At 37.8% G+C, this 21,867-nt stretch overlaps 2 protein-coding genes across 2 annotated transcripts; one reads left to right on the forward strand and one right to left on the reverse strand.

The window, feature by feature from the left end:
* Nucleotides 1–1,946: 1,946 nt before the first annotated feature.
* On the forward strand, nt 1,947–16,351 carry cybb (cytochrome b-245, beta polypeptide (chronic granulomatous disease)). The gene is made up of 13 exons (XM_085448278.1): nt 1,947–2,063; nt 2,729–2,821; nt 5,508–5,618; nt 6,707–6,791; nt 7,136–7,284; nt 8,655–8,836; nt 9,775–9,907; nt 10,016–10,108; nt 10,427–10,680; nt 12,520–12,682; nt 12,961–13,107; nt 13,282–13,406; nt 14,724–16,351. The coding sequence occupies exons 1-13, from the start codon at nt 2,019–2,021 to the stop codon at nt 14,839–14,841; spliced, it is 1,698 nt and encodes a 565-aa protein (XP_085304404.1). The 5' UTR covers nt 1,947–2,018; the 3' UTR covers nt 14,842–16,351.
* Nucleotides 16,352–18,921: 2,570 nt separating this feature from the next.
* Nucleotides 18,922–21,621, reverse strand: LOC146680835 (dynein light chain Tctex-type 1-like). Its single transcript, XM_085449255.1, has 5 exons — nt 21,407–21,621; nt 21,025–21,066; nt 20,340–20,463; nt 19,680–19,757; nt 18,922–19,598 (listed from the first exon to the last, which is right to left on the reverse strand). The coding sequence occupies exons 1-5, from the start codon at nt 21,443–21,445 to the stop codon at nt 19,525–19,527; spliced, it is 357 nt and encodes a 118-aa protein (XP_085305381.1). The 5' UTR covers nt 21,446–21,621; the 3' UTR covers nt 18,922–19,524.
* Nucleotides 21,622–21,867: the final 246 nt, after the last annotated feature.

The following is a 21,867-nucleotide window of genomic DNA, read 5'->3' on the forward strand; positions in this document are numbered from 1 at the left end:
AAACACAAAAAGCTCCAGTTATTAGTGTCAAATAAAGCATCTTTCCTTTGCTCTGTGTTTGATTCAAAAGTGCTAACATTTTTGGCTTTTTCTCTTCTGTTGTACTCTTCGAGTGTAAATCAAAGTTAATGTTCGGTTCATGTGTTTCCCTTGCTGCAGTCTAGTTTGAAATAGGAAGCGTGTGGAAATTTACCTTCTGTTTTACTTCATGTTTAGAAAACTGCCACTTCCTCTGACAAAAATTTACAATGTCGCCATCAAGTACCTAGTTCCTCCTAAACAGTCACCTTGGACTCAACTGCTGCTATCAGAATACCCATCCTCACAGCTCATGTTGGTAAGAGTGTCATTTCTTATCTGAATGTCAGGCTTCACCCCCCTCCACATTAAGACCAATGCTATGACCATAAACCAGACTTTAAAAATGATCATGTTCTATAACTGCTTTCTTCTGGAATCTGCCAAGAAAAATGTGATTTTTCCAGGACTAGTTAAGCGAATTTTCTCAATGCTTTTTTTTAGAGTTAACTTTCAATAGCATTTGATCCCAACAGGGGTTTATAAGGTTTCCAGTTGTCCCTTGTGCGCCTTAACTTGATTTCAGGGGACCACTAGGTTGTGTCTCAAAATGGTTAGAGCAAAGGGATCCTAAAATTGGGCAAGTGTTTCTGGAAATTCTTTGTTATTTATTAAACATAAATAATCAAATAAGCTGATTAGCTCCGAGCCCTTTATGTCAACTTCATTCTGATTTGACCTGCAGGTGGGTGGCAGTTCTGTGTGCTTAAAATGAACATTTAAGGATATCCACTTGCATTGACATGTAACAGACTCAAGAGTAGAAAATAAGTAGGTGCAACTGAGTATTTAAAGCAGTTTAAAGTCTGAGATTTTGCATCTTTGGTCATGTTTGGTCCTTAAACAAGGCCGAATAGGACTTCTTTACAGGATAAGATAAGATAAGATAAGATAACCTTTATTAGTCCCACACGTGGGAAATTTGTTTTGTCACAGCAGGAAGTGGACAGTGCAAAAGTTATGAGGCAAAAATTAGAATACAATAAGAATAAATACAGTACACAACTGTACAGAATAGAATAAAATAAAATACTATATACAGTAGAATAAAATAAAACAAATATACAATAAGATAAAAATAGAATACAAATACAAATACTATATACAACTGAGTAAAAATACAACGATGACAGAAAGGATTATTGCACTTAGTATTATTGCATATGTGTGGATGTGTGTGCTTGATCAGTTAAAGTCTTTATTATGGAGTCTGACAGCAGTGGGGAGGAAAGACCTGCGAAATCTCTCCGTCCCACACCGTGGGTGCCGCAGTCTCCCACTGAAGGAGCTGCTCAGTGCTGTCACAGTCTGCTGCATGGGGTGGGAGATGTTGTCCATCAGGGATGACAGCTTAGCCGCCGTTCTCCTGTCACTCACCACCTCCACTGGGTCCAGAGGGCATCCTAGAACAGAGCTGGCCCTTCGGATCACCGGATATAAACATATTTAGTCCAACTGCAATCAACCTGAAAGAAGTTATTTGGTGTTCTCGTTCAGAGCAATGTTTTAGCTGGAAGTGCAGAGTAATTGGGATAAAACCGATCTTATCATTGTATGGACCTTAGCTGTGGTCAACTGTTAGCTGGTACCTTGGACTGAAAGTGAAAGAAAACAATTGATAACAAAGTCCTTCACACCTTCTTAGGAAAATGAAATGATTTCTTTTTAACTGTGTTGGCTTAAGGGTTCATTATCACCTTTTTTTGTTCTCCATCTAATAATTGTTTTCTCAAACTTTGATTAAGAGTAACTGGAGGAATGATGGGAAGGAAACTGCCTCTGCAGAAAGGCCACTTCCTTATTAGTAGCCTGAGAAAGATTATAAAAGGAGTAATCAGTCACAGCAGTCTTCACTCTCCTCCGCCACCATTTCCTGTCTCCCTTTACATTGTCACACTAACACTCTCTTTCACACACTCCTTTCAGAAACAATTTTCATAATGGGGAACTTTATCGCCAACGAGGGACTTTCAGTCTTTGTTATTGTGAGTATATTTAATGATTTTCTCCTTTTGGCTTCTGGTATGACGTCTGTTCGTTTTTGTTGTTTTGTTTGGGTTTTTTTCATTCAAGCTGCATTGTCACCAGTGTCTCATTAATGTGTCATAAAATAGTTAAGGTATATAAATCAGTGACTAAACATGGAAAAACAAGCTTTTTCTTCAGAAAAATATGATTTTTCTTCTTATTGATTGAACCAAATAGGCTTTGGTTGAAACAGTTAAACATTTTTCCAAATATTTAGTTTTAATTGGTTAAGCTAAAAAAAAAAAATGGCTGCTGCAGATCGTGGTAATAGATCTGAATTCTTTTCTGTGTCAAGGATAGACTCATGAAACTGAATGAAGTATTCTTTGGCATCCATTCTAAATTTGAGCTGATGCCACAGTTTTGAGCCACGTTTTTAGTTGCACTTCGATTACAGTCTGACTTGTTTTCTGAACAAAGAGAAGTCATTTTCAGCAGGTAAAGAAAAATGTTCTCCAAGTTAAGCACTGAAAGTGTGCCATTGTTGTAGTGGGACTTAAACAAGTGCACTTAACTGATATTTGCACTCCTGGTGTGTTAATAAAGATGCTTTTATCTACCCTGAACTGTTGCTGTATTTGCAGCTGATTTAAACCTGAGTGTGTTTGGGTGCATTTTACAGCTGGTATGGCTGGGGATCAACGCCTTCCTGTTTGTCCATTTCTACATGGCCTTCCTGGTAGAGAGGTGGTATTACACCAGAGTCCTGCTCGGGGTGAGTCCGACCTGCAACTTCACTTCTGTTGCACAGACTTTCACTCCAAACTGAGTCGGTATTTGTAGATTTCTAGTTTTTATTTCTTCAGAGAATTTCCAAGCTGTTAAACACACAATTGCACCTATTTCAAAAGTTGTAGGCAAATATGAAAAAAAAAGAAGAAAAAAAACAGGACTCTGCCTTTTTCATTTCCTCAAATTATAGCTACAGTAAAAGTTTCTAACATTACAACAAGAAAATTAAAGCAGACCCTGCAACCCCACCCACTACTCTTTTTAGTACACTGTAACTATGCAACAGAATAGAGAAGTGATACAGTGCAGAGCCACGGCAATAAGTTAAACAATCTTGCATTAAAAAGAAATACATTTTTGCAGTTCTATGTTCTAAATTATGAATATTTTATTTTGTTTTATGTGATATTTGGGTTTTTTTTATATGTTAAGATAAACTCGATTCATGATACCTATCTATACATGCAAATGAATTAATAACGGTCTATTTTAACTCCAAGAATTGACCTTTGGAGTTGAGATCGCACAAATGTAAAAAAGGTAATAGTGCTACCATGTTCTTTTTAGAGAGAAGAGACTTTCTCTTGGCAACGCTTCCAAACAAATCTAAACAATGAAAGCAGTAAGGGTGTACTTAGGTTTTGCACTGGACTGCATACAATCCTGTGAAAATGTTCCCTTTCTCATGACTGAATCTATCTGTAATGTATGGCCATTTTCTAGGCAGTAACAAGTATAATTATTATGTTATAACTTTAACCCAAATTAGCTGAACTGGTTAATACCCTGAAACGAGGAAGGGAATTTCCCTTCCTGGGGTTGGTTAAAGTTTCTGTTGTGGAAATGCCAAAATTTCCTGTACGCAAGAACAAAACCCATCAGTTTGTTAACACTTCCACAAATAATTGGTCCACATGGAAGATATCAGAGCCTCATATCTCCCATTCAAAATAACCACTGTGAGAGCTAACGATTATTCCCTCTCACCTGATCACGTTTATGGACGGGACTGGCTTACGGCGATGATTAACTCCTCATTTCATTCATTTTTAAATTACAAAGTTGCTATCAGAAATTGCACATGAACTATTAATGCTGCAACTTAATTAGTTTGTTGTCTGGCAGCCAACAAGAAAAAAAATTAACAGATTTGTAAAAGTGTGAGTGACGCACTAAATGTTTCTAATGTTTGAATGCTGGGAAGTTATTAATTGCCATTTGAAAAAGTTTTTACTGTGATAAGAAAAAAAATAATAATTATATTTTAAACGAAGTCCACAAAGAGTAAAGGTTAAATGCGGTTACTATAAAAAATGGCGTGATCAGATATAAAAATAGGGAAAACAGATTTAAGTAACTTAAACTATGTCATCTTTATACTTGTTTGTAGTCATTAATGTGCCTGTGAGGTATTATTGGATCTTTGTTGGACTTTGTGTTTGAACAGTGCTATCAGCCTGCATCAAAGGCCATTTCTGTCGGGCTTTGCAAATATTTCTGATTATATCTTGTTCAAATAAAACTTGCAATTTAGGATTCTTACACCTGATACACACATATACACCCATGTTAAACACTCCTTATCTACATAGGCATTATTCGACAAGCAAACGTGCACACAGAGAAGGGAAGTAAGTTACAGCTGGCTTCATGACACACTGACTTTGGACCAGCAGCTGCACATCTGGCTTCAGGCCAGCAGAAGTGAAACATTGCATCTCGTACTTTCTGTTTTTCAGATTTTAATATGGAGAGATGAGGAACAGTATTCAGCGTGGCTGCATCCTGCTTCTTTAGAGAGACTGTTTTCCCAAAAGTGTTGAGAAACCTGTAAGCTCCAAAAAGAACCTCAGGAAAGCTTAAAAAAATGAATCATTTACACTGAAGGAAGGGCTCAGATGATGATTTGGGGATGAGGGACTGGGTTTGAGGATAACAATACCATGTTGAGATGAAGTTAATTATTGATGTAAAACAGAGTGGTGAGAGCACACGTGTATTCTCACCAGCATTTACTGGCTCTGTAACTGCAGTACAATAACACTCTGATGGAAAAGATGAATAAATAAAGAAAGTGAGCCATCAGGGATTAGCTTCAGCTCATCAGGGCTCTTCTGGGGATTAGAGGATCTAGATAATATATGCATGCATGCATTGTGGTACCAATGACACGGTGTTAAATTAAAATGTGTGTCAATCTCTATGAAGTCTATGACTGCCAGTATTAAATGATAGAAATGACTCTAATGGAATTTTTCAAGCCATTTCCAACTGCTGTAGGGTGTAAAGTCCCGGATCGGTTCACAGCCCATCAGCCGTCCATAACCGTGCTCTAATTTGATTTATCTTGTTGTTTTGCCTGTTTTTAAATAAGAAAATAAAAAATTATATCCATTAGCCTTGTTTGCAATGATCTATTTAAGGTTTCAAGTGACACATTAAAAGGCATTCAGACTTCCACAAACCTCACTAAATAACTGCTGCTTGACATTTCCATTTACTGTCCAGTTCTAGTTCTTCTTTTTGCTTAACACCTGTCAGCAGTTAAGTTTCAGGTTTATATAAAACTCTTTTCACCTCCTACTGGTGAACTGTTATACGTGACTGGTGAGGGAAGTGAATTTGAAAACTTTTTATTGTAACACACCGTTTTTTTATACTCTCCACAGCAAGCTTTGCCCTGGGCCAGAGCTCCTGCTGCCTGCCTGAATTTCAACTGCATGCTCATCCTGCTGCCAGTCTGCAGAAACCTCCTCTCCTTCCTCCGCGGCACCATACAGGTATTCATTAAGGATAAATAACAGATAAATGAAAATCTGGCTTACCACAAAACGACAGTATATAGCATGTAATGTGTCCCATTATGTGGAAAAGACTTGATAGAAGTAATGAGGGTATAGGACCAGATTCTTCTGCAAACATTTGCTTACCGGCCACTTTATTACTTTATTAGGTTGAAATGTTTTCAGCTTGTGCAAAAGCACCTTATCCTACTAGAAGGAACCAATTCAATTCAATTTTATTTATATAGCGCCAAACAACAACAGTCACCTCAAAGCGCTTTATATTATAAGGTAGACCCTACAATAATACATACAGAGAAAAAACCCAACGATCAAATGACCCCCTATGAGCAAGCACCATTAGAAGTTAGATACACTGTGATCAGCAAAAATACCGTAGAGTACTGTAGAAGAGATGCTCTGCTACAAACTTTGGTCGTACCAAGTGGCTATTTGAGTCATTGTTTCCTTCATATCACCTCAGAGCATTACTGTCCTCTGACCTCTGGTGAACTGGTGAACTTAAATCACCTTGAGTCCACATTCTGATACTCAGTTTGAACTGAGGTCATCTTGACCAGCGGTCCCCAACCTTTTTTGCGCCACGGACCAGTTTATGCCCAACAATATTTTCACGGACCGGCCTTTAAGGTGTCGCGGATAAATACAACAAAATAAAACCAATACTGGTACCGAAAAAAAGAAGATTTATTCATAACACATGTGAAAAGACCCAGGAAAACCGAGTAAACGATAAAAACGATAACAAAATAACGCTGAAAACCGATAAAAACCCTGAAAACCATGCATTTCACACCTGAGCCTCAACTCTCGCAGCCCGGTACCAAACGACTCACGGACTGGTACCGGTCAGAGGCCCGGGGGTTGGGGACCACTGATCTTGACCATTGATGCATGTTTAAATGTACTGGGTTTCTGCCATGTGATTGGCTGATTAGTAGATGTTGTTAACCAATAGTTGAACAGGTGTACCATACTTATTAATGCTGTAGTGGTGTATTTGCTTGTGCTTTAATATTCATCGCTTATTAATTTATTTTTGTGTGTTTCTCGTTTAAATTCAGTGCTGCAGCCGCACAGCAGCTCGCCAACTAGATCGAAACCTAACTTTTCACAAACTGGTGGCTTACATGATTGCCTTCCATACAGGTAATTTTTCTTTTTTCTTAACATGTTAAAGGGGTTGGAGCAATCATTACCCCATAACTAATGATAGCAATGATTTAAAGCATATTAAAGTTTTAAGATAGATTTTTTGACATAGCTTGAGGTTGATAAACTGACTAAACTGGTCAGTGGAATATACAGATGAGTTTGTGAGTTTGTATATCCCACTGAGTAATGATTAATAATAAACCTGCATCTAACTTTAACTTATGACCATTTAATGAGTAGTTATGCAGTAATGTCTGCCCAAACAGAACTGTATACATTTTGGAGAAAAGCACTGAATATTTATAGTGATATTTTTCCTTTTTCTCTGTTTCTTGTAGCTGTGCACATTATTGCACATCTGTTTAACTTTGAGTTTTTTATGGACGCCCAGCTCAATCGCAACACCAGCCTTCTGACCTTTGTTCTGTCAGAAATTGGTAATGGGGACAACGCCGCCTTCCTCAACCCCATCAGAACAAATGAGACGGTGAGTTGTTGCCATTGCCAGGCTGCCCTCATTTTTTCCTTTTTAGTACAAAAATAATGGTGAGATTAGTCATATGAGCTGAGTTTTCTTGTATTGCAATGATGTCTTGAAATCTCTGCAACTTCTTACTAAATTTTGTATTGAGTAGTATTACTTCATCTGGCAAACTTCCCTTTTTCTTAAAAAAACCTCAAGATCAGTTGTGAAATTTCATCTTTAATGATACTGTTTCTCAAATACAATTGTTCATAAGCCAAAACAGAAACTTTTGACAATTGATATAAGCAAAAAAACAAAAAGAACATAAACCTCATTCTTTCAGACAAAGAAAGATTGAGGTTCCGAAAAAGACAAAACATGCACATGAAAATATTTTAAAATGTGGTACCGCCCACAACGAAGGGTGTAATTCCCCCATGAAGGACCGTTCTTCCTTACCAACATACAAGAAAAAGTAAATACCATCAAAACTTGCAGGTCTTTCTTTTCTTTAACAATCACTGTTCAAACATAACTTTCAAAAGGAGTGTACAAGAAAGAAGTGTTTACTTTCCTGTAAATTACCTGGAAGGTAGGCAAGGTTAAGCAACTCCATAACAGCCCAAGCCCAAAAAGTACAGTGTACTTACAGTACAAAATGGGGAAATGTTTTTTTTGTTTTGTTTTTCTGCAATATTACCAATACATTTTAATTACTGCTTAAAAACGTCTTCTTACTGTAAAATAGCACAATTGTCCAAACTCCCACAGAAAGACAATCTAGGAGTAAAACAAAAGTGATCATATTTGGTGCACATGATGAAGAGTGGTCAGAGGTCAGAGACATGGTGCCTTCACAGTGATCCAAGAATTGCAAAAGGGTAGCACGGTGGTTTGGCAAGCACTTTTGCCTCACAGCAACCACGTTCCTGGTTCAAATCCTGACTTGGGCCTTTCTGTGTGGAGTAAACATGTTTGACTTCCTCAGATGTACATAAGATTTGGTGATTTTAACTTGACCATCGATGCTAATTGGGGTTAGCTAAGTGCTAACCTATTTTAATTGACCAACATTCCAGCTGACTCTTTAGAGACTTTTAGGCTTTCCATTTCATTTTATAAATTCCGCTTTCCAACATTTCTAACATTTGTTTCCTTCTTGTTACCTTGTGTTAAACAATCAACCTCTGTGATATAGGGAAGTATGACAAAACAGCCATTTAGTAAATGAGGGAAGTTAGTCAACAAACATGAGGTGTGTCATTACAACTGAAGCAACTGAAAAACTGAGGCGATGACCTGGGACTTCATCCCACTCTAGATTAATCATCTGTTTGGCCTTTTTAAAGAGAAAATCTTCTCAAAATGTCATCTGTAAACTGCATTTACAGAATCCTACCATTGTCATGTTCACCACCGTCGCTGGGCTGACAGGTGTGGCCATCACATTAGCACTCATCCTCATCATCACTTCATCTATGGAGGTCATCCGCAGGTCATACTTTGAGGTGTTCTGGTACACGCATCATCTCTTCATCATCTTCTTCATTGGACTGGTGTTTCACGGCTATGCGTAAGATAGCACAAAATTTCAACCATAAAAGGACTGCCATTAGTTGTCTTTTTCTGACCTGAAACACTTAGCCACACGTATTTCCTCTTAGAGTATTTTGCCCTCAATGAGCTTATTACAAATGATTTACTTGGTTTCTGTCTTGACCAGACTGGATCTAGCCACAACTTTATGTTTCTATCCTTAATGTTAGTGCACTTGTTGGAGCCAGAAGTGATATATACCAACGGTATATACTGCTATACCATTGGGCAATGTAACATAGGAGTCTATGTGAACTGGCTCCCTTCTGACTCCCAGCCTCAAGTGAACTGCAGTTTTGTCACATAATTTTTCAGGACTAGCGGTTTGATTTGGACATTTGGGCTTGATCTTGGTCTTTAACTCATACACATGTTATACTGATCACAGTTTTAACTAATAGTCAATACTATTTGATTCTTGAACTGTCATTACTCTGACTTGGTCTTGAATCAGTCTCTAAACTGGTAAAATTTGTACTTACCTGTGATTGAGCTTTATAAATCATACACTTAGTTTTAAGGATTTACAAATTTACTGTGTGAACAAAAATATTGGGCCATGCCGCTTAGTCTGTGAATTCAGCTCTTTCATACAGTCCCATGACCACGGATTCAACCAACCACAAACTCAACCATCAAGCCATGCAGTCTGTCTTTTCAAACGCTATTTCAGAAATGTTTGATTTTACAAATCTCGCTGAAATCACTGGGAGCCCCATGGCATTGCTTTCCATAGTCATGCAGCTCCTGTAGGTGTAATGTGCAGCTGGCCCAGTAATTTTGTCTACATAGTTTATAATAATATAATTTCCATTAAATTAATTTAGTTAAACTAAATTCCCAGGTCTCTCTTCAAATAATCATTGATACACATGTTTAAGTGCTCATCTTTTCTCTGTGTGTGTCTGATTGTAGGCGTATTGTGCGAGGACAGACGGTGGCCAGCCTGGACACAAATAAACCTCAAAACTGCTCCGACAAGTTTGAAGACTGGGGTAAAAATGGCTCCAACTGTGCTGTCCCAGAATTTGCTGGAAACCCACCTGGGGTTAGCTTCGAATTTCTAAACTTCTTACCAGCCCAAACACTCAGCAAGTTGCATCTCTTCTCAGGCTTTTAAGAAAAGTACTTCATCCAATATTTTCCCCTTCTTCAGACATGGAAGTGGGTGTTGGGTCCCATGATCCTGTATGTGTGTGAGAGGATCGTCCGCATCTACCGATCCCATCAAAAAGTGGTCATTACTAAGGTCGGTCCTGCCTCAGTTACACTGGTATACATTTTTTAGGAGCTCCACCAAGCTTGTTTCAACTAAATATCTGAAGAAAAATGATTAAAAAATGCATGTCTTTCAAAAAAGGTTGACTTTTAGCTGCATTATTACACTAATACTACAACTGCAGATTACACTTAACACAGCAGGTAACAACACAAAGGATTTTAGAGTTGTGCCATGGAAATTATTACTACTTGAAACTGTATTTACTTTCAATAGCTACTATGTGGTCAAAAAGGCTGAATAAATAACTGTAATTATAATTCTATTGTCCCTGTACCTGGTCTTCAGGTGGTTATGCACCCTTCCAAGACACTGGAACTACAGATGAAGAGGAAAGGCTTCAGTATGGAGGTGGGACAGTACGTCTTCATTCAGTGTCCATCTGTCTCCAGGCTAGAGTGGCACCCCTTCACTTTGACCTCAGCCCCTGAGGAGGACTACTTCAGTGCTCACATCCGTATTGTCGGGGACTGGACTCAGGCGCTGTACGAGGCCTGTGGAGGGGACAAAAATGAGCCTCAGGAGGCCTGGAAACTGCCGAAGTAGGAAAGATTGACAACAGAGGAAAATTGTGCTTTAAATTGCTTGTGATTACAGTTGATTGCTGCCTGTCCAGCGCGCCTTTGAAAAGTTGGCAGGAGGGGTTTCATTTACAGCCCTGAGAGGTTTATTGTGTATGTCTGTTTCTCTTCCCTCACATAAGAAATTAGTAGAGAGGCACAAACAGTAAAAATCATACAATATTAAGAATACCATCTTTTCACAGTGGTCCTGCTGTGCAAATTTGAGCACTAATTCCTTTCTATAGACCAGACAATGAAAGAAGGAGGCCTTTATTTTGAGCTGCTGCCTCGAATCACCTTAAGGCCAGTGTACTGTTTGCTTGGATAGACCTTGATTGGACTTGCTAGACAACAGCACAGTGACCAAGTCTTCAATTATCCCTTAATAATCCTGAAATTATGTCATTATTTAAGTTGCTTGAAGGCAAAACAAACAAATAGCTGTTCTAGATGACAACAAAAAGAAGCTAATATTTAAAAAATATATACACATTATATAACTGGCCTTAGATTTTTTTCTAGAATTTGCCAAAGCAGATGCAAAAAAATGGCAGTTAGCTTGAGACTGAAGTCATGTATGCAGCCTTCATTCAAAATGGCAATGCACCATGCCTCTTTGCATGTCTGCTGGAGGTTGTGCAGACTTCAGCCACTTTTGGAGGCATAGCATGGCAACATCGCAAATATTTCTCCGTCCAAAGGAAGACAATATGTTATATGTCTTTTTTCAGCAGTTTAACGTCCACAGTTTTCAAGATATCTTTTTCAAGCATTTGACCTTATCTTTATTGTTAGCACCAAAGGTCAAAGCTGACCTTGAAAAAAATCTTTCAAAAAAACATATTGATTAATATGTCATATGAAAGGGCAGAGCTGCACAATACATTTTGAATTTTTTGGATACAACTTCCTAAAAAGACACCATAACAATCTGACATTATCACGTTGTAATAAAAAGGTGATAAAACAAGTTTTAGTACAGCCCTTTAACATCAAGAGGAGGCTCTCATGCTCATGCTCTGTATAGTTCCTTGTGTAAATCTCAGTATAATGTTGGTTACTCAAGCCATTTCCAGTTCCACAAATTTGTAACTTAAGCTTAATTAATTTGCCATAACACAGACAAATAAGAGAATAAACAAAGAAAAACTCACTATGCACTACAGTCACTTAAGTAAAATCATTATTGTAATTAAAATGTTCAATTTTTAGATCTTGTGATGTACATCATGAATTATTGGGCCATCACAATTATCTTGTTAAAAACAACTAAATAAATAAATAATGGAATCTCTTATAATCTTAACAGGGTCAAAACATTTAGCAAAAAAACATCAGAGAAGAAGATCATGTGTTCATATATTCAACATAATAAAGATTTTCTGGAAATTAGCATTAACCTAATAAATCTAATGAAGTACTAGGAACTTGTACGTCCAATACGTGAGTGCTTAATTTTACACACAAACATAAATGTGAACAATGACAGTGACTAAACATACAGTAGCATTACCAAGCAAGTAGCATTGTCTCTCTGAGGGACAAAAAATATCTTAATTGCTCACATTTTAGCAACAGTTGCACATTGGAAATGTCAGATTTAGTTAGTGGTGGGTTAAGCCACAGAGCCCATGGGTCTTTAGTTAGGGTGTGGGGCTAAAAGTCCCAATACATCCACATGTTAAGCAAGTTAGCAAGTTAATCTTTGAGATAAATACACATAATCAAAGTTTTATTGGGTAAATAAAGCTTGACTTGAAAGCACAGAGCAGAGTAAAAACAGGATATAAGATTATTTTGTGTATATTTTGTTGTCAGGGTGGCCATAGATGGCCCGTTTGGTACCGCCAGTGAAGACGTGTTTGGTTATGAGGTGGTCATGCTGGTGGGTGCAGGAATTGGAGTGACTCCCTTTGCCTCCATCCTCAAATCTGTGTGGTACAAACGCATCCAGAACAACCAAGATGTCTTTACCAAAAAGGTGAGCGAGAACTTTAAATTAAAAAAAATGTGTTTAAATAAAACTAACCATATCACATAAGCCCCACATGAAGCGTTCATAATGAAACAAAAATAAAAATTATTATCTACAACATCTGTCTGGAAGAAATGCTAGATGCTACATATCCATTTTGCTGTGAAACTATTTACTGAAGGCTTTGAGTTAAAAAGTGTGAAATAAGAGTGTTTGAAATGAACCAAAAAATAAATGATAAATGTAAGTAAGTCTGAATGTCAGGTTAATAAACTGTTTGCCAGATCTACTTCTACTGGCTCTGTCCGGAGACCCAAGCCTTCGAGTGGTTTGCAGACCTGTTGCAGTCCCTGGAGGGCCAGATGACGGAGAAGAACATGATGGGCTTCCTCAGCTACAACATCTACCTCACCCGCTGGAAGGAGCAGGAGGTATGAAGGCACTGATATAAATTTTTATTTCTGTGGGCTGAACTGACAACAAATACCATTTTTTGTGATTGAAGAAATCTTCTTATGTTATGGTTTAATGCATGTGGTTCTTAAATTAAGCAAAAAGTCATAAAAAGAAAAAAAGTGACATCCATCTGTCATTTCCTTTAACAGGCGGCTCATTTCCGTGTTCACCATGAGGCAGAAAATGATCCGATCACCGGACTGAAGCAGAAGACCTTTTACGGGAAACCTAACTGGGACAATGAGTTTACCAATATTACTTCGCAGCACCCTCGGTGAGCCTCTTTAACGTTATTATCTCTCCATAAGCAAACACAGTCCATGATCTCATCTACTCAAGAACTGCTGTTACCTCTTCACTACATAATGACTGAAAATGTAGTTATCTTATCTTATCTTATTAAACTCATCTCTGGTAAACTGGGAGAAGTGGTCAGCACATCATACCAATCTCAGTTATAAAAGAATGAAATGGGTCAGCATATTTTCTTCCACTTTGCCTAATTTTAGGCAGCTTTAAAACTGAGTAGATTTACTCAAGTATTTTATTTAGTAGAGATTTTTGTAATTTTATTTGAGAATATTAATATCATGCTGTGTCGTACATTAGGTCCATTACAGCTCAGAGTGAAATATCACATATAGTTACGTAAAAAGTCAAGGTTTTCTGATGCAGTAAATAACAAATATATAACTGCTTGCATATTGCTAAATACTCAAAGACATAAACAGGAGAGTCTTCATTTTGTAGAGCACCCTTTAATACTGATAAGACATTAATTGGTTAGTCAACGAACTTTACAATTCCTGCATACCTGTATGATACAGTTCGGTACATCAAAGGAAAAAGTTTCTCAAAACAATAAAATATCAGTCCGGCACACTGTATACGTTACCAATAATGTATTAAGGTAAAACGATTTAGTCAGACTGACCTTCAGCATGTACAAGTTATATTTTGTGATAATATAAACTTTATAAATTGTGTTTCTCCTTGTAATTGTGTAAACTATTTTATTAGCAGTATCTCCCAAGTTGGTGCCACTTTTCGTTACTTTAAAGGTCATTTCATACTGTTTTTAAAGTTTTACCAATAACAAATTAGGTAAATAAGAAAACACTCAGTGTATTAATCCAGTATGGATTTTTATCTTTCTTTATCCATCTGTATTTTATCTTTAGTTGCAGGCCTGTACAAACTTACTGCCACATTCTGCGCCTAACATTTATTTATTTTTTTCATCCATTTCCTGTTTCTTGAAATTTTAATGCTGGTATGTGTAGTACATCTATTTAAATGGGGTCCCTGGGATCTTTTTATAACACTGGATTTAACTGCCTGTAGGAAATAGTAAGTATTTAAAGCACAGACTTACAAATACACAAATTCAGTTATTCTGTGAGAACTTTTGAATTGTTTGCAAAACAGCAAAATGCAGGTGAAGTTTTGCTGCTAATTCATTGCCTTTTGATTCTTTCTGAAGCTATTAAAGTGTGACCACTGAGTGGAATACAGCCATGACTGTTGCTCTGATGAATGCTATAAATACCAATATCTATAATCAAAGTGTTGGGGTGTTTTGTGCCTGCAGATCTAAAGTTGGTGTGTTCCTGTGCGGTCCGCCTCAGCTGGCGACATCTCTGGAGAAACAGTGTATGTCTCATTCAGCTGCTGATGTCAAGTTCATCTTCAATAAAGAAAATTTCTAGGAAAACAAAGAAAATCAGAAACAGCAGCTAGATCATGATAAAAAAAAAGGGGAACTTTCCAAGTAGCTGCTTGATTATAAGTTATCAAGTTTCCTCTGAAAAAAGAACAAATTTACATTTGGAACAAGTGGCAGCTCATCGGTGACGGGAACAAGCTTCTCATCACGTCTTCACCGCAGACTTCTGCAAAGATACAGTTGTTACTCAAAATAAACCCTGTGGCGTTCTCTAGGTTACTGTCTTCTCCTTTTTTGTTCCATCAACAAGTGAAACCGCCACTTTCAGAATGTTTTCTCTCGTCTTTTTTTTTTTTTTTTTTTTTTTGTTTCCACCTCATTGATTTTCCTTTGTGCCAGAAGTGGATTCATCTTCTTAAAAGGCGGTTTCAATTCCCTAACAGTATGAGGGAAGAGGTGGAGGCCTTTAAAGCTTTGGCTGCTGCAAACGTTCTCCATGGACCGAACAAGCTCCAGGATGCTTTATGCTTTTGTGCTGCCGTGTTTTTTCTATGAGAGCAGAAATGTGGCAAAGACTTTTATGGCTAGAAATGTTTTGTTTAGCTTGTTTTGATAAAAAAAAAAAAAAAATGGACCAACCAGAAGCAATCTTCTACTGTGTGATTATTTCCTGATTTCTCTAAAAAAGTTGAATAGCTGTTTGATCCAATCCAAGAACAGGAAGGAGCAGAAGGCTACCTGCTGGAGTGCTTTCTGGAGAAGGGTCTGTCTGTTTCAGAGGTCTGGGTGGTGTTGCTATAAGAAAAGGAGAGCTGTGGCATAAATCTGGGTTATATGCATGGTTGGATTTACTAATAGAGGCTCTGTCACCTAAAGTTCATTTTACCATGTGAGACTGCTTGTTGTCAAATAATCAACCACAAAGGTAAACACATTTAAAATTGCTCTCAATCCTTTAATGAAAAAACTCAAACTCAATCTCTTGACGATAGTCAAAAAGATCCTCAAAGGAGACGAGAAAGTAGTTCCACCTTTTTATTTTCATATTTAGCTGATTACAGTGTTCAAAACTCTTAAAAGGTATATTTCATGATAATTATTATACATTTTGGTTATTGCTGTTCTTTTTGTCATTCTTTTCAGACATCAGATGTCTATATTGTTGTCATACTGTAAGTCAGGGGCATCAAACGTAAGCCTGGACAGCTTTAGTGGATAGATGTTGAACTTTAACAGCATTTTCATAAGTTCTGTAGTTTTTCCTACTGATAATGACTCCCACCACTCATTGCCATCCATACTATCCCAAAGTACAAAGACATTTTCTTTGAATGAATTTTCTACACGTTTATCACGTTTTTACTGGTTCAGCCCACTTCACATCAAAGTGGGATGTGTGTGGCCCATGCAGTAAAATTACTATAACATCCCTGCTGTAATTATTTTGGATTCACTGCTTTTTTCTTTTTAAACAGTAAATGAAAAAACTTTTGGAATCTGCTGAAAATATTTCTTAACTCATAATGTCTAATAAAAACTAAACTAAATTTAAACTTCCTGACTTTTCACTGCATTCCTGACAAATGACCGCTTCAATTTGTTCAAACTTCGCTGAAGGACACTTGTGAATATGCTCTTTTGTTGCTTTTTTAATAGAGAATGAATTGTTCTTTTCATGTTGCAGGAAAAAAAACACACCTTTGATTCTGTTTCTGCAGGAGAATGCAGTGCTTTGACTGCGAGGTCTTCCTTTCCAAATGGTTTCATCATTGTGTGAAAGATTTTAATCAACAACGTGTTGGTATTTAAATAATGAATACATTTTCTCCAGAGCCTCTAAAGCTAAATGTACAGCATGAACTGTTTAATGAAGTAAAGACATTTTAAAATGTTACATGGACGAAAAACTCAATTTAAAGAAAACTTCTGAGGTCTTGGTTACTAGTTGTCAAGCTTCAAGACTTTAAAGGTTTCTCATTTTTACAGTTTCAGTTTATTAAACCAACTGATAAAGTCAAATTAAGTTGCACTAATTTGTACAATTTAATAATGGAAAACGTAAACATCCGTATTGCTGCTAACTTTTTGCAGTATGATCTCAGTTTAATTATTGGGTTAACAGTAGTTTAGTGCTTCTGCAACAGTAACCAGCACGTCTGAGGAGGACAGGGAGGAAGGAGCCATGCAAAAAAAGGTCATTCACCAGCTTGTGCAGCTAGTTTTCAAAGCGCAGCCCTACTCGAAAATCGTGAAACTAATGGCAATGCGTTGAAGACACAGTTCTCTCACAGTCAGCTGTCCTACTGTGTGGTGAGTTACTCGATCCACGTCTGCACCGAGGGAAAAAGTCTCTGTGTTTGTTTCCCGCTTTGCTTCTGCAATCTAAGAAAGATATTTTCCACTTTTATAACTGCGGTTATACTTCTCTGTGAGTGTACTATGCATCCAGTTTTGATTCTGCATAGCGTGCATGAGTGCAAGTGCTCTAAAAAAGAACAAGAAAACACATATTATTAATGTAATAACAAAAAAAATGCCCTCCGGTCAATGTTGGCAACCCATCTAGTTAATATGGCCACACTGTCCACAATGCCCAGCACCCTCATAGAGTCTCATTCTGACAGTCTGGTTAGAAACATGCACATGAGGCACAAACACTGCTGGGTTCATGCTCTTCTACAGCCCTGTTCAGCTCTCGTTGCATAACAGCTCATTTCCTGGTATCTCCTCCACACATGAGGGTTTGCTGGAACATGGGCATCCTTCCTGTGATGTTGAGCATGGTTGTGCCATCCTGTTGGAGCTGGACTATCTGTGCAACCCATTCAGGTCACACAGGTACTATCTCAAGCTACAAGCAGAAAAAAGCAAACTAAAGAAAAATAGTTAGGAGGAATATAGAGAGAGCCACCAACTTCAAAGCCGTTCCTCTTTTTTTTTTGATTGTCTGATTGTTGTCAACGCTGTCCCTTTGATTTGCACCAAAGTTGTTGAAATAGACTCAAAATCCATGAAGTTTAACTGACTTTCAGTTAAACTGTGATAATTTGCACAAAATTTAAATCCAAAATATGTCACAACTGAACAAAGTAGCACAAGAAAGTACAAACACATTAAAACCGTGCTTCAGTAAACAGACTTGGTTATTTTAAGATCAGCAGGACTCTAGTCTAATGTCACCAGGCTGGCAGGATGAGTTTATGTGCGAAAACAACAACACATGTAGAATTTATAATTAGTGTAAAAGTCTACAGGTACTCTTGTGTGTCTGTGTGCACATACTTAGTAACTCTCACCACACTCTAAATGGATTATAAAAGACTAAAGTCTGCTACCTGTTCACAAGTAAAAACGTGCCTTTTCAGCCTATAAGATTATTTTAAAGACTGGGTCAGTGTTTGCAAGACTACAACTGAATTCCTTTTGAGATGATATCCCATAAAGCTCCTGGTGGAAATTTACCAGCAGTAAACAGGAGCTTTAAGCCACAGCTTTAGACCCCTCTCTGATTTATGTAGAACAAAGTGCTGATGGATGTTTAAAGTAGGTCTTTATTGGTATTTTAACTACTTTGCTCCACAGGTAGATCGATCGGTGGAAATGGTGTCACAGCAGAACGCTGATCCCTGCTTTAGCAAAGCTGTCCTAGTTTAATGGCGACATCTGACGTTTGTCTGCGACACTGGTGCAAGGCAGACATGAATAATCTTTTGTTCCAGTGAAAAACGGGTCAAACCCGGTTCTCCAGTCGGTGCTGAGAGCTGCTGCGTTTCGGCACAAATTCGAGGCGCTTGTAAACTCCCTGTCATTGCACTACAGAGGAAAATATTTTACTTTTCTAAGTTTGTTAAACTTAAAAAAACAAAAACAAAACAGTCCTGCAATCAACTCATAAAAGAAACAACTATAAAATATTATTCCTTTAGGTTTTAAATTAAATATTAAATAGGCTAAATACTTCTTTATTTTACTTCAGAGAAAAAATGTATAAGACATATTTGTATAATCAGTTAGGTTTACTTTATTTAAATGAAAGAAGATTCTTAAAACACTGTTGCTAAAGCATCTCATAACTGTTCTGTTTAACTAAAAGAAGCCTAAAATGATAAATGCTACAAATAAACACATTATATAAACAAATCTTTATTCAAGGAAAAGAAAAAAAACAAAAAGTAGCTAAAATCATATAAAAATGTAAAATAAAGCAGGATAAAATCAATGGGATCATAAATAAGCAGAAAAAATAAAACAGAATTACGCTTTTATTAGTGTAAAGAAAGACGAGGGGAAGCTGCTGCTCGTTCTTAAATGTCTTCGTGTTTATTATCCTGCAGCTCGAGTACAAAAAGTGTCTTTTCTCTCTCTCATCTACATGATTCACAAACAGACAAAACACTGAAGGACCTGACTGAACGTGTCGTTTTACAGCAAGCTGTCAGGCGTCTGGGATAAATGCAGCTGAACATCAAGCTATGAAAGCACGGCGGTGGCGCGAGGGGAGTAAATACATTACGATGAAGGCGTTTCATGCACCTGAAGGCTGGAAACTGAAGCCATACAGCTGTTTGAGCCACTGCAGCTGCTGCTCAGAGCTCACTGGTCTAAGGGAGCTGACAGAAGGCACAGACAGCTGTACGGGTGAAGGCTCTGTGGCACTTGGTGTCCTCCTGCTGGTCACAAGAGCACACTGCACTCCTCGTGGATTCATTAATGTGTGTGCGTTTTTCTATGCGGTGGCCACGGCGAACACGCTGACCACACAGTACATGGTGCGGTTTTCCCACCTCACCGTGCAGCTCCCTACAGACACGAAAAACCAATGAGAAAACGTCTATAGTCGCACATCGAGGAGGGGAACAACACCCCAAAATCAACACATACCGTCCATGGCAGTGTCCCAGTAGCAGGAGTTGGCTGTGTGGAGGCCGGCACCTGTTTTCTGCATCACAGCACACGTCACTGTGCACAAACAAAGTCACAAGAATTAGTTTTAAAGCGTCTCTTTATGTTATCTGGTTTCATTATTTTACCCCACGAGGACAAACACATAAAAGATTTTTTAAAAACATCTCTGGATCAGCTGATTTTTTTCCTCTACAGTAACTGTTTTATGTTAAAAACAAAACAAAACAAACAAAACTGTTTCCATGTGGTACAGGGCCCCCTGGTGGGCTGGTATTGCAGAAATTTGTGAAATTGATTTATATAAACGTATTAGTTTATATATATATATATATATATATATATATATATATATATATAGCAATGAAGTTTGTATCTGAGTGGCAGCTGGATCACACATTGGCCTCAACACTTTAACAGTTTAAAGCCAACAGTCTGAGATTTTTATGTTTTTTGAGTTAAATCTTCAAGTGAATCCATTACCCTCCTCTATTTTTAGAAGAGATTAGAGATTGACATGAGAGTGAAGATTTAAGATTGGCTGGGCCCCCTGGGACTTTCTTGTTTTTGAGTGACAATTCATAGGAGGGCAAACATAAGAGCATGAAAAGGTTAACTCTAACAGTAACAAATACACACCGATGTACTTGTACGGCTTGCCCTGTTTGACGAGCTGCGTGAGGCAGCGCTCCACGATGTTCGCCGTCCACTTGTTCACCTGACTCTGGCTGTAGTCTCCGCCGCCCACGACGTTCTCAATGCACTGACACAAACACAGAGAAACGGCATCACAGCGCTCAGAGTCATGTGTTAGTCAGCCGGTGTTGCTGGCGCCCGAGGAGACTGAGACAAAGAGGCAGTGAGTGCAGCTTGTTTCTGAAGGTTTTTCTGAGGTTTTAAAGATACTTTTTTATTATCTTGAATTTTCCCAGGAGCACAGAAAAACTACGCAAGCTTAGCAATGAAACACAAATCAAAAAGCTTTAAATTATGTGCAAAAATGAATGACGCGTAAAAGTTACATTTAAAAATAGGAGTGTATTTGAGCTGTTTACATGGCTAGATTTAATTATTAATCTTTAGTCAATCAAACTAAACCGTTTACTACACAATCGAAGCATCTCTCCATAACAACCTGCTGTTGAAACTTCTATTTTTATGACTTAATACTTGGGAAAATGTTAAATGTGCTTTTGTTTTACTCCCCAAAGAACAAAATCAGTGTTTGTTTAATAAAGACCTGAAAAACATGACGACACTGTGGCGCAAAATGGGTTAAGACATTAAAGGGATTTATAACGCTGCATATAAAAGTAAACCTTACTTCTTTGACTATGGTGTCAGCTTCTTCTGCATTGAATGAGCCCTAAAATAGAGAAAGCAGATCATCAGGTCATAATAAAGATAACATGACAGGACTTTAGTTAAATAAACATACGTTTATGGAAAAATGCTAAAGTGACCCATAGGATCACTTTAGCAACACTTTTTAGCAACAGATTTAACCTTATTGGAGCACGTAAACGTTTATTTTTAACAACACATTAAGCAGTAAAAGCAACAGCAGATTATTTTGAATATTATAAATTATATTTATTGATTTTAGGACGTTTGCATTAAAAAAAATCGCCGCTATCACTGGGAGTGGCTAGCTAGCTCATTTCTGCTGTCACTGGTGAAAACGGTGAATTCGGATCAGGACTAACCTCGCTTCCGTTATGAAATTCCTCCATTCCTCCTGTCATCTGACACCGGCTAGGGCTACTTTTTTTCTTACTGACAGAAGAAAAAACAAAGCCAGAAAAACCTTTTGTTCACAGATAAAGCGACAGGAGCTCTTAGGGACTTCCGGAGGAGCTGTCAGTGGAGTCAACGACACACGAAAAGAGCGATCCGAACCCGGAGGGAGTACCGGTGCTTAGCTGACCGCTGACCCCTAATGGAGGCTCAGTGAAATACAGCCTTGAGACAGAAATACAGATTGCCTAAATTAAAAATGTACATGCTTGACAAGGTACAGCAGATTGAATTTGGAAGAATGTGAATGCATTGAAGGAACATTTCTGTCAGAAATGTTTTTTTGTTTTTTTGTTTTTTTTTATGAGATCACTTTTATTTGTTGAGTATCTGAGGCTGAGACCACGGGACTGTAAAAACATGATTGTTG

The sequence above is a fragment of the Copadichromis virginalis genome, linkage group LG23 (genome assembly GCF_057382275.1).
Source record: "Copadichromis virginalis isolate Kocher_CV1m ecotype Utaka linkage group LG23, C_Virginalis_male_GT1.1, whole genome shotgun sequence".
In the NCBI taxonomy this organism is placed as follows: Eukaryota; Metazoa; Chordata; class Actinopteri; order Cichliformes; family Cichlidae; genus Copadichromis; species Copadichromis virginalis.